Source organism: Solea senegalensis, linkage group LG10 (genome assembly GCF_019176455.1).
Source record: "Solea senegalensis isolate Sse05_10M linkage group LG10, IFAPA_SoseM_1, whole genome shotgun sequence".
NCBI classification, from domain to species: domain Eukaryota; kingdom Metazoa; phylum Chordata; class Actinopteri; order Pleuronectiformes; family Soleidae; genus Solea; species Solea senegalensis.
Genome location: NC_058030.1, coordinates 14,739,960 through 14,756,485, shown reverse-complemented (window position 1 = coordinate 14,756,485; position 16,526 = coordinate 14,739,960). Strand labels below are relative to the sequence as shown.

Below are 16,526 nucleotides of genomic sequence, written 5' to 3'. Positions count from 1 at the left end.
TCTTCACTGATCAAGCTGTACTGGCCAGTCATACCAAAACTAACATATCCCCTGGCTTGTGTCATTATGCAACCAAAATTGCACAACAAAATGTCAAGGTCAGATGGATGGTTGATCAGAGCTGCTGTGAGTGTGCCGCCGTCAATTTGATTCCACTTTATTTAAAGAACATAAGACTTAAGACATTACGTTTGTTATGTTTATCTTGAGTAATCAAGTTGTAACTGAGTAAATTTAGTAAAATCCCAGCCTCGACATGGCGACCTCGCCGACTGGCCTTGTGAACCAGACTTGTAGCATTGTTCTCTTCTTCTTTGGTAGGAATGCGTCCTCATCCCTGTGTCCGGACTTGTACCACCACCCGATGATGAAGTGGGATATTACAGGATCCTGACACATGACTATGACAAGGTCTGCGATATGCAACACACAATGTGCACGGAAGTATACTACTGGCTTTATGCATCATATTAATGTGGGTGGAGCTATTTTCTTCATTTGCATAGCTAGCCTCCTTTCTCCTACTGTAGAAACATTGTGGCACAGGATGGTGGCTTCCAAAAAGCAAGGTCCTTGCTTACAAATGCTAATTCTAAGTCTAAACTTGGATTTTCTTAAAAGTCTCCTAAATGTTACACACTGGTCGTTTAACATGCTTTTTCTTTTCCTGCTTTTAAAGTACTGCTTTGCAAATAACAAAATAACAACAGGCGTGTCCTGTCTGTCTTGAAGTATGCAGCTGCACAATATAGCAGCATGCAATATTTATTTCTGCATAATCTGCAGAAATAACATCATTTTGTTATGACTAGACTTTTAGTTTCTAGTTCCATGATATTATGATACTAGTCACAGTAATAGTGTGACTATTTAAGTTACGTTACAAATAGCCTGATAAAGTGTCCAGCAGTGTACAGAATCAGCAGTCCGCAGTCCGTCCTCTTCACTACACAAACATGTTCGCTTTAAGACCGAGCTGTATCTGTCTCAACTCTGTCCATCAACTCCCAGGCTGGACAGCCCCCCCCCCCCACACACACACACACACAGCTGTCCTGACTGGGCGGGGTGAGCGCATGTTCCTCCCTGGCTCCTATGGCAACCCCATAATTGGCTCCATCTATATCCACGTTATTAGAAGGCACAGGAGGCTGATGGATGAGTGATGTCAGTGAACGTCGTGTCCAGCTGCGTGCATGTGTGTGTGTGTCATCACCTTGTACTGGCAGGGAGCTCTGATATTTTGGGGAGGTGGAGATCATGCTTTGTCATTGAGGAGCTCAGCAGCAGCAGCAGCTCCGGCTCCCTCCACTCCGGCACGTCCGATGCTCAGCATGCTGCATCCTGATGCGCTCTCGTCTGCACGTTACCGTGGGCTTACTTGGATTTACACGCATTCCTCGTGTGTTGAGCGTCAGATTTGAAGCAGACTCGTTTTGTTGACGCATCTCAATGTTTGGAGCAGCAGAGACAGGCACGTCCCAAGTGTCAAATGAGATACGACCTACTGTCCTGCGGATGCGCCTTTACTATTTTACCTCCAGCTGCGCCCCCAAGTGAATGAGATTCATGGTTTTTCCTTTTACTTATCCGGACTATCCTAAGAGCACATTTGTTCCCTTCCTTCAAAATGGAAAAATTCCAGTCTTCCATGCGCAAACGGCTGTACAGCTTGCCGCAAAATATTGGGCAAAAATCACCAGTGATTGACGAAGGAGACGGGGACAAGGACACTAAGAGGAAAAGTATTCGGTTGAAACATTTGTCCTCTCTGTCTCCTGCCAGCAGCTGCAGGAGCTTTGAGGAGGCCAGGAGCGAACACTTGGAGAGGGATGTTATTGTGAAGACCAACTTGAACGGGGACTGTCGCTTATTCAGGGGCAGCATCTCCTCCGTCACCGGGCGACATCCTCCCGGGTCAGACCCAGCCGAACAGCAGCGCCTCATCCCGGAGGCTGACACCGGTGTCAGTGAGAGTTTCCCCTGTGAACTCGGCGCCGGGGCCCAGCAGCGGGCAGCGGGGGGAGCGGGTGTCGCAGCCGGACAAGCATCTGAGTTTGAACAGCCAGGTTTCATCAAGCTGGAGGTCGCCGAGCAGTTAATACCTGAAGATGATCGCCTGTACCAAGCCGGATTCATGCACCGGCAGTTTGGCGCCATGCTTCAGCCCGGTGTCAACAAGTTCTCCCTGCGGATGTTGGGCAGTGAGAGGGCCGTGGAGCACGAGCGGGAGCGGGTCAAGTCTGCTGGCTTCTGGATAATCCACCCGTACAGTGATTTTAGGTAAATTATGTTCAATTTAAACTGTTTACAATCAAAAATGCTGCAGTGATTCTGTCACACGAGGCTTGTTAGGCCCGTACATGTTGTTAAATAATAATCCTAATCTCAGTGAGACATAAACTACTATCAGATAAGTGCAAGGTTTAAAAGCATGGAGGGGAAACACACACATTCCAGTGCTATCAAATTATAACAACATAAAGTGAGTGTCAGGGTTTGAAACTGTGCTGAACATACATTATAAACGGAATGTGCCTCAGTAATCCCTAAACACTTTGAAAAGATAAAAGACTTCACTTAAGACTTTTCAAAGGTCTTAACTAGAGTCTGCATCAGGCTATTCTTATAGAACCGAAAGCTATAAAGGAGCTGTCTAGCATACAAAATCCTCTTATAAACACAGAACATGTATCAAATACATGCCTTTTATTTTGACTACAGAGGTGTGTGTTTTCATCCATACAAAAATGGTGATGTGTGTGTGGTTGTGTGAATGCGTTTCTATCATAGAGTTCATTTAGAAAAAGAAGATGACTTGTAATTCCCAATTTACCAGGCATGCCGTGTGTTATGTGTCAATGCACGCACGTCCTACATTTCATTGTGTGCTGCATACTAACCAGTGTTCCAATCATCACTGCCATCAAGGGATTTTTGCGACATTTAACCTTGAGGCTCACTGTCATCATATTTTCACTGGCCAGTTGTATATGCTGATGTGTGCTACTGCAGTGTTTTTTTTTTCACCACTCATCTGAATTACACTCTTTTTTTTTCATTCATCAAGGGCAGTGGATTACAGAAAGTGCAGCAGGGGCTTGAGAATGGGGTAATCAAAATAGGGTAACATGACCATTCTAGATATTAGAAGCACACATCAGTGGAGATTATTACGACACAATTAGTCTAATGGAGCAGAGACGTGGTGGACAGGGGAGGGGACACGCCACAAAACGCTGAGCACAGAGAGATGGACAGAGATTAAAATGTAAATGATGTTGTGAGGAATGAGGATGTCCCGCTGTTAGCTCTGTCTGTGAGGTGTCATTGCCGTGTGCTTGGTTTGGTTCTTACTTTGTGCAAAAGCAGGGTTTTCATGTCTGGTGTTGGCCTGTTACGCGGGGCTGCTCTCTGCAACTGTAACTGGTGTTGATGTCTGCATTGTGTTTTGTTTGGAGAAGGAGAAAAAAGCCCAAACACCTTATGGTAAATGTTCATGTGGAGTCCCTCTCTCATAGTGTGTTACAAAAGAAAGTATGAAAGTATAACATACCTGACAATACCTGAAAAATACTAATAACAAACCCTTAGTTAATGATCCTATATGGAGCCTACAAACAAATGAAAGGAAATCAATAAATTAACATTTATTTGTCCATCGCTTTATCCTCCACATGAGGGTCGCGGGGGGCTGGAGCCAATCCCAGCTGACATAGGGCAAAGGAAGGGTACACACTGGACAGTTTACCAGTCCATCACAGGGTCAACACACAGAGATGAACAACCATCCACTCTCACTTTCACATCTATGGGTAATTTAGAGTGTCCACTTAACCTCTGTATGTTTTTGTACTGTGAGATGAAACCAAAATACCCGGAGAAAACACACACACACACACACACACACACACAGGGAGGGGGGTGATGTGAACCTGGACCTGAACAGTGCTGGCCACTACTCCGCCATGCCACCCAAAAACATATGACTACAAATTTGAGGAAAAATATACCAACATTGAGAAATAATAACTAACAGAAATATTAATGCTGAAAAATAAATGTACCTCTTTCATGGCGTGTAACAATAAAAGGCTAATGTGACAATATGGAAAACATTTTTTTATTCTGAGGGGTCTCCACAAAGTAAGTATTTTCTGGAAGCTGTTGAGTAAAAACAATTTACAACACAAATGAATATATTATGCTGCTGTTTGATTGGAAGTGTTACCCAACAACACAAAAGATTATTTTGGTGTATGACACAGCATTGTCCATGTTCACTTCTGTGTGTTTTCATGAACAACCCTCATCAGCACCGTATTACAGCGTAAGCCATGTATGCTGTTCTCGGCTCTTCAGTCAACAAATAACTCCGTTTTTCTGTGGCCATAGCTGCAGACGTCCTGAACGGCCACGCTGAGTAAGTAATGGTTAATATGATTGCTGGTGGGCCTGAGCCACTGTACAGGTGTGTGTTAAGCCACTGAGCCGCATGCAGGCTGTTGTGCTTCGGCTGAACTCTGGCAGCAAGAGATAAGTATCTCTGGTACAGATGTGATCCCTTTTTCAGCTGTCCTGATTGATCTAAGCTCCTTTCACCATTTTAAGCCTTTTCCTGCTCATTTTGCTTGTAACTCCCCTCACTTTGTGCTCTCGTGCTCTTTAATATAGTTGCACTCTGACCCAAATAGTGCAAGATTTCACTCTGGACCAGTGGAGGTGCAGAGTCACCACAACGGTCTTGTTTTATTTGGATGGTCATCACCAGCAGGTTATCTGATCTTTGTGGGTTAACAGTCAGCTGATTAGCAGACACAATGGTCTGCAGGGTACGTAATGCACAGTCCCCTGCAGACCTTTTTCTTTTTTTTTTTTTTGGTCCAGCTGTTCGTGGGTTCTGCAGCACAATGACGTGTGCAGAGAGGTAATGCTAACTCCTTAACATCTGGCTGGTGGGAGCTGACTTCTGGAGATGACATGGATTCCCAGGAGATAACGGTGGATTTAGCTGGAGAGGGGAGGTGCAATTAGGACCAGTGTGTCACCGGAGAGAGAGACAACAGGCAGATGAAGAGAGGAATGAAAATGTTTTGTTTGGCAGAGAACAACAGAAAGCTGATTAGAACAAATGGCCACCCTGTCCTCTGTTTCCCTCTTTTTTTGTGAATGTCTGGTGTTTGTAGAACTATGTTAATATCTGAGTTTGTGGGTTGTGATACAGACTGGTCACATTGTAACCTGTCAGTTACTTCAATTTCTTGGACCCTCATTTGAACCCAGAAGATGTCACAGTGTCAGGAACATGGACTTAAGCTTGGTGGTCTTAGAAACATTGCCATTCCTATGACTTTCCTTCTCTTGAACTCTGTGTATGCAGTTTGTCCTGACCGCATTGTTTTGTCAGGTTTCCAGTAGATTGATCACTGATTAATTAGTTCTGCGAAATAGATCTGTCTATGCAATCACACGCATGCATGCTTTCTCATACCCTCTCAAGATGGCAACTGGTAAACAAAAGCCCTCCACACTGAAGCCAGTCCTTGTGTGGTTTAGCTGCATATTACATGGTGTGTTTTTCTTGTAGCTACAAATTCATCTGTAAATAAGTCAATACAGTTTGAGGAAAACGTTCTGAAAACACATTTGCATCTACTAACCTGATGGCGTTGGGCTCTGTAAACACAGCCACAGTTAAAAATAGCCCCCTTTCATGCATTTATAGCTGAAATTGAAGAAGACACTTTTGTGGATACTTGTGGACAGAGTTGGTTACAAAAATCAATATTTCCTTGTGAGCATTTCAAATGAATTCCAATATCCCATTTTTCTCCCCATTGCCATGGCCAGAAGCACAGTATTGAAGTAAATTTGCAAACCACAGTTGTTTTCTTTCTTTATTAATGTTTGTGTTCACTTTTTGCAACACTATTTGTATTATTCCTGCTCATCTGAACAAACATCCCGTGGATTTTGAGTCCTAGTCCAGTGTGAGGCTGCATTGGATTTCCTACTAAGTCCCTTCACATCCACAGTGGCTTTGGATGTCCAACATATCCTCAGTATTCTCACAGACACAGTTGACTCAATGACATAGACTAAGATAAATGATCAGAAACTCCAATCCAATTTTTTTAAATCAATAATCATTCATAAAATGTTAAAACGACTGCTTTGGAAAAAAAAGGAATTTATACATTTCCAAAGCAAATATATTGTTTCTTCATCAGAGCAGCAATCATTTTATTATCACATAGAACAAACAAAATCCTCATGTTTTCCAAGAGAAATCAACAAGCAGCACATTTGGCACACAACACAGGTTGATTGATAAAGGTATAAAAATGTTCCAAAGAAATCAAATTAAAATCTGCAGATGATTGTTGTTACTGGGGGTGTGTTGATAAAAACAGTCTCTTAGAGGTCACTAATACATGCAGGCAATAAATATTCAGCTCAGCTCTTCTGTCTGAAGACTCTTCCTGGACCTCCTCTTGTCTAGAAACGTTAGTTATGTGAGTCACTGTGTGTTTCAGGTTCTACTGGGATCTGACCATGCTGCTGCTGATGGTCGGGAACCTCATCATCATCCCTGTGGGCATCACCTTCTTCAAGGACGAGCACACGCCGCCCTGGATCGTCTTCAACGTGTTGTCCGACACCTTCTTCCTCATAGACCTGGTCCTCAACTTCCGCACAGGCATCGTCAAGGAGGATAACACAGAGATCGTCCTGGACCCACAGAAGATCAAGATCAAGTATCTGAAGAGCTGGTTCGTGGTGGACTTTATCTCCTCCATACCTGTGGACTACATCTTTCTCATCGTGGAAACTCGCATCGATTCCGACTTTTACAAGACGGCCCGGGCTCTGAGGATCGTACGTTTCACCAAGATCCTCAGTCTGCTGCGGCTGCTGCGACTCTCCCGACTCATTCGCTACATCCACCAGTGGGAAGAGGTAGATCCTGCAGGGCTCAGCTCACGTCTTCATAGAAGACTTCACACTAGCCTGTTAAAGGCCCACTGTGTAAAACTTAGGTGAAATTATTTCCATTTGGCAGAAATTAAAGATAAAAAACAATTACGTTTGATTTTTACTGTTATTCTGTACAGTGTCATGATTGAATGAGTTGAGTTTTGAATCGTAGCTTTTCCACGTTAGGGGAAACATATGAAACATATGATCATTCTTAAAAACTAAATGGGTAAATATCTCACACACTCCCAGAAAACCAAATTATTCTGCATTTTCCAACATTATCTTATTTCAATAATTCCAGTTGAGGACGTCCACGGCCATTAATGTTGCTTGCAGTTGGTTATGCAACAACCATTCTCTGGTCTACTGAAGATTAAGAACAGTGACCCAGCCCACTCTGCACCTACTGTGGATTTCAAATCCTGTGACTGCATGAGAGAGAATTTAAATTTTCTAGATTTATTTTCCATAGAGATGTGTGTGTTTGTTGTTTCTGTTGCATAATGGCTGATAATCTCTGCCACAGGTTTTCCATATGACCTATGATCTGGCCAGCGCTATGGTGCGTATCATGAACCTGATTGGTATGATGCTGCTGCTGTGTCACTGGGATGGCTGTCTTCAGTTCCTGGTGCCCATGCTCCAGGACTTCCCTCCTGACTGCTGGGTCACCAGAAACAAGATGGTGGTAAGTGGAGGACTGTCTGTGGTGTGTGATTTGTTTGTTTGTTTGTTTGTGTCTAAATGTGAGCGATTGGGTCCAACACACAGACATAAAAATAGACAGATAGTCTTCAAGTTGCACAATTGCAAAGCCACAATATATGCATTTTGACTGTTGCCATGCCAGTTTTTCAACCAGCTCAAGTTCACAGATTTCTCCTGTAACCGGGTTCCTATTGAACAGTACTAGCTTTCATTCACATGATGTCCAATCATCTGTGCTTTATTGTCTATTGAATAAAAACCGAAACTAGCCATTGAAACCGTTAACTCCTCATGAATATGTTTTCTGATATTAAACATCAGGTGACAAATAGGCACATTTTCCCACGGACTTTTATTCAGAATTCTTTTTGCTACTTCCATCCTACTACTTATTTGTTTCACATGCAAGATTTTCAATATTTTTGTGCTCTCGTTGCAGGTTGTGATTTGGCACAGTTCAGTTATTAAAGTTGACCAATTTATTGACCAAACAGAATTAGAGACATTTGAATCCAACTCTGTCATGGCCAGTCAAAGCTATCAAATCCACTCTGTGAATTTTTAACTTTTTAAAACCCTCGCATGAATAATTTTTAGAGCTCTGTCAGACAGACAATCAACAAAAGATGAATCAGCAGCAATTTATAACCGATTAATCACCCAAGTCCTTTTAAGGCAAAAAAAAAATCCTCAACAGTCTTTAGAATATACGATCGTACTGTGAAAAATCAGTGGATCATGATGAACCATGGACTGGTGAACAAATAAAACCCATCGTAATAACATATATCACTTTAAACTATGTGACGTTTCTTACATTTTAAAGGCCAAGTAATTAATTCCTGGATTGATTTATTGGCTGATTTTTACTTCATCCAAGGAGGTTGTCGTTTTTGCTGGCATTTGTTTGTTCATCTCTTTTTTTGTCCGTGAGAACCGATTTTTATTACATTTTTTTGTGGATGTAGCTTTTGGCCCAAGGAAGAAATAAGTAGATTTTTATGGTAATACAAACATTAATCAAGATTCAGGATTATTTTTTAAAATATTCAGTTGAAAACTGAAAATATCAGCTGTGATCAGATGGCAGTATTTACAGATATGTTAATTAATGAAAGAATATATAAAGTGTCATCCCAGTAACTGATATAGACTAAAGAGTGAAGCACGTCTTAAAGCCAACAAAAAATCAGTGAAACTGTGAAAATAGCTCACACAGAATAGATGAGGTGCTGCTGCTGCTGCTGTTGTGATAAAGTTGTGGTTGGAGGAAAAACTTTCTCCTCCTCCACGTCTCTTATAGAATGACACATGGGGTCAGCAGTACTCCTACGCCCTGTTCAAGGCCATGAGTCACATGTTGTGCATCGGGTACGGCCTGCATCCGCCCATCGGCATGGCAGATGTGTGGCTCACCATCCTCAGCATGATCGTGGGCGCTACCTGCTTCGCCATGTTCGTCGGGCATGCGACTGCACTCATTCAGTCTCTGGACTCGTCTAGGCGACAGTATCAGGAGAAGGTGGGTGGTCTTTCCCGGAGTGGCTGATATTTATTTCTAGAAATCTCTACCCTTTTTTTTTTGTCTCGCTCACAAAGAGTTGAATTGACAGGTGTTGTGAAACAGAAGAAGAGAAAAATAAGTGTTTACTTTTCACACTAAGTTCTTACATTAGATTAGTTCAGTGTATAAAAAACATGGTTAATACAATTTGTTATAGATTAAGTAACTCCACCATGGCAATTAAACTGATATATAATAGTTCATACATTCAACTATTTTTACTTTTACTAAAAAATAATACACTTGGCTTAGTCATTCATTCATTCATTCATCCCTTCATTCATCCTTTAGCCTCCACATGAGGGTCATGGGGGCTGGTCCAAACAAACAACCATTTACATTTACATGTCACTCACACTTACAGTCAATTATATACGGAAAAATACGGTGTGTCCAATTTGCCTAATCCCCAAATCTGCATGTTTTTGCTTTTACTAAACTAAAATGTGAAGGCAGAATATTAATATGTATCATATGTTTCTATTGTGACATTGTTTCCTTTAAGTAAGTATTTATTTATGTATTTATTTCTCTTAAAATCTTTTCATTTAAGCAACAGCATAGTTTCCATATTTACAACAACAACAACAACAGATGGACGTGCATCAGAAACACAAATACGAAATAATAACAGCAACAAGGAGCGCTGTTCAGGCCTCTCCTGGACAGATAAATCAAAATAACATTCATAAAAATAGATTGCGTAAAAAACATAGACCGTCCTATCCAGTAGAGAACACTGCTGAAGGACACAGTAGTTAATGTTATTAGCTGCAGCCCGCAGAGCACAACTGTACTTGTCAGATGGGGCAGAGGCACAACACTGCACTGTGGGCAGGTTTCACAGATGGCCTGACAGTCGACTGTTGACATAATGAGACACATTAAAGTCCACCTCTGAGCCAACACATCAATCACGTCAATGTATTCATTCTGACACCAATACAGTTACATCACATATGTCTGTGGAGGTGGTCCACTTCAAACTTTTATTCATGTTCTGATTTGAATCGTTTACAGTATAAACAGGTGGAGCAGTACATGTCTTTCCACAAGCTCCCGGCCGACATGCGTCAGAGGATCCATGACTACTACGAACACCGTTATCAGGGCAAGATGTTTGACGAGGAAAGCATTTTGGAGGAGCTGAACGAGCCACTGCGAGAGGTCAGATTTCACTTGTGCTGATGTTGTCTTTATAATGACGTCGGTGTCAAAATCTATCACAACTAGAATAAAAATGAGTTACAGTGTACCTTAAGGTTTCTTTTGTTGCATTTTTTTGTTTGTGTTATATCAATCCTCTTCCTACTACTACTAATAATGATAATAATAGTGTCTATGGTTTAGCAGCTAATGTGAATCAGTGAAGGTGATAATCATTATGAATTGTTTCCAGTTAATTACTCATCTCATCTAATATGGTTCACTTAGTTTGGACGATAACGTTAATAGTCATGTAATCTGATTAGTAATGACTGGAGACTGTACGAGGACAGAGAACCTTATTAACAGAGCACTAAGCCGTTAACCACCCTGCTTTTATGATGATTGAAATGTACTCACATCATGGAATGGATTTAGCCGTTTCGGTGCCATGGGCGAGATTAGGATTTGTCCGCTAAAAAGTTAGCATTGTGTGGTTGTGGTATTTATATGAAGCATACAGAGTATACGCATCACCATCTGCAATGCTTTTCATCCATTATGGACTGTATAATCTCGCATTAATAATCGTTGCATTTAAGCGCTTTGATAAGCAGATGGGTGTGAGTGGTTCATTATGTTTAATATTGTAATCAAAAGGCTGTTGTTGTTGATTACATTGTTATTGTGAGTCGTATAGGTAATGAAAAGGCAAGAGGCCTTGTCTCTCCAAAGCATCTTGACTGTGACTTTTACAGGAGATCATCAACTTCAACTGTCGTAAACTGGTGGCCTCCATGCCTCTGTTCGCCAACGCGGATCCAAACTTTGTCACCTCCATGCTGACCAAGCTGCGCTTTGAGGTCTTCCAGCCGGGCGACTTCATCATTAGGGAAGGAACCATCGGGAATAAGATGTACTTCATCCAGCACGGCGTTGTCAGTGTTCTAACCAAGAACAGCAAAGACACCAGGCTGACGGACGGCTCCTACTTTGGAGGTAATGTGTGGTGTTGGAAGAGTTTGTTTTGATGTTGTTGTTTTGTACTTAGCAGATTAACTTTTCGGACCGTTACAGCTGGGGAACATTGTCCACATCAACTCCTTCTCATCTGGACTCAGGACTAAGAGGAGCAAAGCATGATTATCTGAGATTAGGAGACCCACAACTTTCTGTTTGCTGTAGCTTTTGTTAAGCCATCTCTTGTTAAGTATCCAGATTGAATGTAGCACAGAAAAAGGTTGGGAACTGTGGGAAACAAAGAAATTCACTTCAGAAGACATGGAATGTGATCACCCAGAAAATCACATGTTAATGTTTAACCCACAGGTAAAAGAATGATATGATATCACATGAAAGCAGGAAGTTTAATGGTGCATTATTTTATTTTTCTGATCCAACATAACACATGAGGTCAGGACAAACTGTAAGCTGCAGGCATTGCATAAAGTGCTAAATCTGTGGGATTCAGAGGGAGCACTCTTTTCATGTTATAACATCTCACACTAATATTACTCTCCATTCATGAATGGATCTGAAAAAGACAAATTCTGGTGCAAAAAAAAAACCAACAAACGGGGGGGAAACCGCTATCTAACATTTCATATTCATGGCCCTTTTTGAAATGATTAACATTAGTCTCCAAGTTGCACTCAGTTGGAAGCCTTTTAAAGAAATTGCTGACATTGCTTTGTCTTTCCTCCCTGCAGAGATCTGTCTGTTGACGCGAGGCAGGAGGACAGCCAGCGTGCGAGCAGAAAACTACTGCCGGCTCTACTCTCTGTCAGTGGACAACTTCAATGAGGTGCTGGAGGAGTATCCCATGATGAGGAGAGCCTTTGAGCTGGTGGCCGTCGACCGCCTCGACCGCATCGGTTTGTCTTTTTCAAGCGATGAAACCAATCCACTAAAATGACATTTGATCTATAATAAATATACCAAAAGCATCAACATGTAAAAACAAATTCTACAAGTGTACATGAGAATGTTCATGTCACTGTCAGAAATCCTTTATTAGATGAATTTATACATAGGTCTATATTCTGACAGCTATCACTAGACTAACCCTGATCCTCTGGAGTTTCTTCTGCTGCATTCTTACATGAACCCAGTTGAGCATTAAGTATAGATTATACCAGGGAGCTGGCAGGAATCTAACTTCTGCAGACATTCACTGCTCTATCTTTTGAATTCAGTGTCCAGTAAGGAGCAAGAATTCAACAAAGAGTAGAGGTTGTTTGTTTAGCTGTTTGTTTAGCCTGATAACACTTTTGGATGACACTTCAATTTGTAAGTAGCATTTTAGTTGTTTAGGACTAAGTAGTTTAGATTCTCCTGTCCAAGACACATTAGCAATTACTCTATAATATTATAATTAATAAAATGAATCAGGGTTGAAATAAATACTTATTAGAATGTTGGACTGCATGCCCTGTTTGGCGTGTACCCCGCCTTTTTCCCTATGTCAACTGGGATTGGCACCAGCGACTCTCATGTGGAGGATAAAGCGATAGAAGATGAATGAGTGAGTGAATGGACTACATGCTAAGTAGGTATTTATTTTACAGTGATCAGGAGCCATAAACATTAGTAACCACTGATTTGCAACTTTAAAAAGGTGCAGTGTATAGTTTAGTGGATAAGTGAAATACTGTCATTTCCTCTTAAGTTAATGGAAGTTGAAAGATAATTTGTGAAAAAATGATAAAGAATAAAGTTTTTCAATGTTGTTTCTACATAGAAAACTTATTCTACATCTATACTCTACAACAACATGTTAATTGCAGGTGTCAAAGAGCATTAATCGTTGAAATAGTGTGTTGTTATCAGTTTTATTTTGTGTGTATTGTGTCAGTAAAAACCATCATGACTGTACTTCTCTTGTCTTTGCAGGTAAGAGGAACTCTGTTCTTCAGCACAATGTCCAGCACCATCAGAGCTCTGGCACACTTAATCTCCAAGAGACTGAGATTATCCAAAGAATCGTGCAACATGACCGTGACATGGCCGAATGCACCCCGCTGATCCAGACCGGCATGGCACACAATCTTCCTTCTCCACCGTCGCCCACCCCTGTTATCTGGGCGCCGTTGGTTCAGGCTCCGCTCCAGGCCGCTGCAGCCACTACTCCACTGGCTCTGGCTTTAGCTCACCATTCCCCCTTTCCTCCAATTCTCTTCCACCATCCTGTGGCTCCAGACTCTGTGTCTGTGAAGGACCACAGCAGTCATCCAAAGAGAGCTCACGTTGGAGTGAACACCTCCAGCAGCTGTGGTTCAGGGCCCGGCTCTCCTGCCAGCTGCACCAAATTCCACTATGGGGTTGAGACTCCTATACAGACCGCTCTCAGGACACAGAATCCCTCTAGTGGGCCAGTGTTTCCCCCGCTGAAGTCCCATTCCATCTTCACTAGCGGCCTGCAGCCCCTGACCCCTCTGCCCACTCACCAGCCCACACACCATCCACCACACTCTGGCATCGCCTCAGCTTTCCCCATCAGCCAATCCACTGTCTCTTACAGTTGCTCTGCTCAGCTCCGTTCCCAGCCTTTCCACAGTGTTATGACCTCCCCACCCCACCCAATAAGTTTACTCCAGCAGGTGGCACCAAGGAGGCATGCAGGAAGATTCCCTGCACCTTCTGCCTCCACCATAAGCCCTCTGATCTGCAGCTCAGTCACCCCCATACTAAGCCATCTGCAGCAGAATTCTCACCCCACCCTACAGCAAATGACATCCAGCCACGACAGAGCAGGCAGGACACCTAGTGGTCTGAATGTCGCAAATTTACCCTTCATCACCAGCACTCCACCCTCCAGTGGATTCATGCAGGCAGCGTCTGTGGCAGGAGCCGCTTCCTCTCTGGCCCAGCACAGTCTTGCAGGCCTCCAGTCTATTTTCCTCCCCCAGGTTCTTCCCGAGCACTCGGCCCTGGCTTCACTGGCGCAGTACGGCTCTGCAGAAGCCTCGCCCTGCTACACGCCACCACTCCAGAGTCCCAGTGTGCAAAGCCCTGTGAGGGGAAGGACGGTGTACCACAGTGAGACCCCCAGCACTGTGGACCCTCATAGCCCTCTAACCTCTCTAACCCCTCAAACCTTGTGCCCATCCACGGTGGCCTGTACCCTCAATGAGAGGGCAGAGTCCGCGGTGAATCTCTTTACCCAGGAAGTAAAGACCATCTCAGGCTCTCACAGCTCTGTATACCAGGAAAGGCCTTTGGCCATGAGCAGCTCCTCAGATGGGGCATCAGTAAGGGCATCAAGCCCCCTCTCTTCCTCCAGCAAACCCTTCAGTCCCATCCCAGGTCAAACCACTCCCATCAGTCGGACAAATTCAGGACCTGAACCTCAGAAACAGCCCGTCGGTGTTCACTCCCCCCACGTTCGATCACCCTCCAAGATGTTAGAGACAGAACACAAACAGTCCAAACTTCCTTCCAATTTGTGAGGTTCAGACACACCCTCCTTCAATGCCTGAACAAAAGAGAGAATCTCCCAATCCTGGTGTTGTTTTTATTCACCTGCTTTGTTGAAATTTGAAGTAGGAGGGTGTGTTATTCTAAACCAGACTGAGGATCGTTGATAACAGTTAATCAGAGTGGATGGATCGTGGACATTGCTGGACAATGACGAGTTTGTTTTGGTTTTTTAAAGAATATTGTTTCTTTGAAAATAAATCAATCAGTGAATAAATGGAAGGTATATACATTTAGCACCTCATGAAAATGTCAGTTCTATGTATTATATTATAACCAAACCCTTGGTTATTTGTTTAAAAAAAACATTGTCCAGGCAATAGTGTGTAACTTTTCAGTCCTGCCCATTTAGTTGGGAAATTGTCCCCGTCTGTGTCCCCATCAGTCATGATTGAAACCAAAATTATTGTCCTTTTTTAAAATACTTTCCCATTACTCCCCCCAGAGATCTGAGCAGACAAATATTGCACTTTGCTTCTTTCCCAGATCAGCTGATGTTAAAGGGTTCAATGACATTTTGTCTTCCAAGTTAGCGTGTCAGCAATACTGAAAGTAATGAATGTAACGTTGAGAGTGGGAGACATGGGAATCATTTTAAATGCAGTGAACATGAAGGCAATGATTGTTTTTGTTAGTTTTTGGAGAATAACCGTTGTCAGAGACAATTTCCACGGATTTCCATTTTGTCCTTTCACAGCTGCAGCGGCACATGGTGAGTCACACAACTGATGCCAACTCATTTCAGCCCGACAACGACTTTGGCACGGAGCGTACATCTGAGCCAAGGTTGGTGTGCCACCTCCATAGTATGCAATAATCTGTGTTTTTCTATGGGTAAACAAAGGTACTGTGAACTGAAGCACTTGATGAGTGAGACTCTGTTAAGTTAGAATAGATTCAAATAAGATCATTAAGCAATTGTGGATAATCAAACGTCCTGAAACCAGCGATGCACTAAGATTGTTTTGAATGTTTGTTGCACCAGTCAAAGGGCTAAAAGCAGTTACTTGGGCAAATGGTTAATAAGACGCCCTTATGGGTCATATTGCTGCATATTTACCTCTTTCATTGTAACATTATTTGATTGTAAAATGTGACATCAGTTGCTGCTTTTTGATGCTATGCTCAATCAATAAGACATTTATCTGTGGTTTTTTTTAACCTGACTCTTGAATCCTAAGATCATGTTCATGCATTCGTCTGTTTATATATATTATTTATTTCTCATGTCGCTGCCTTTCTAATGACCAAATCTGATGAATCCCTCACCCGTGTGTGTTAGGCACAATTCATTTTAGCTGCTGAATTCAATGCAATAAAATAACATATGGTCAATGATGCTCAGCCTAGGAACGGCATGGTTTTGTTTTGTTTGGGAACAACAAATAATAGCCATGATTATAATCTGTTATATACTTGAGTCATTACTTGCTCTGTTTGTGGGGTGACAACTGCTGGATTAGTGAATATATATTATATAACCGTTAAGCATTTGGGTCAATCAAAGGAGACAGAACCTTTATTTTTTATGTTATCCAGGATAAATAGTGGACAGATGTGATGTTTGCTGTCCTGTAAGAACAGAGCTATGGTTTTATATTTTTGACTTGAATCCAAAAATACACACCGCCCATTCAGGGTTTCACAATAG

The 16,526-nt window shown here is 42.4% G+C and overlaps 1 protein-coding gene across 2 annotated transcripts; it reads left to right on the top strand.

Annotated features, from left to right (window-relative positions):
* Positions 1–361: 361 nt before the first annotated feature.
* LOC122776331 (potassium/sodium hyperpolarization-activated cyclic nucleotide-gated channel 3-like) lies at positions 362–15,312 on the top strand. Of its 2 annotated transcripts, XM_044036806.1 has the most exons (9): positions 362–411; positions 1,786–2,283; positions 6,537–6,960; positions 7,508–7,669; positions 8,993–9,211; positions 10,274–10,420; positions 11,158–11,398; positions 12,109–12,273; positions 13,292–15,312. In XM_044036806.1, the coding sequence occupies exons 1-9, from the start codon at positions 398–400 to the stop codon at positions 14,845–14,847; spliced, it is 3,426 nt and encodes a 1,141-aa protein (XP_043892741.1). In that variant the 5' UTR covers positions 362–397; the 3' UTR covers positions 14,848–15,312. The 2 variants fall into 2 exon arrangements, with proteins under 2 accessions (XP_043892741.1, XP_043892740.1); XM_044036805.1 differs by lacking the exon at positions 362–411 and having other exon boundaries at positions 722–2,283.
* The last annotated feature ends 1,214 nt before the right edge of the window (positions 15,313–16,526 follow it).

What these genes read in the sequence shown, in the direction of transcription:
- LOC122776331 (XM_044036805.1), top strand. Translation starts at nt 1,631, where the DNA reads ATGGAAAAATTCCAGTCTTCCATGCGCAAACGGCTGTACAGCTTGCCG. An exon ending in TCACCAGAAACAAGATGGTG is followed by an intron (nt 7,670 to 8,992) that starts GTAAGTGGAGGA and finishes CGTCTCTTATAG; the next exon opens with AATGACACATGGGGTCAGCA. An exon ending in TGAACGAGCCACTGCGAGAG is followed by an intron (nt 10,421 to 11,157) that starts GTCAGATTTCAC and finishes TGACTTTTACAG; the next exon opens with GAGATCATCAACTTCAACTG.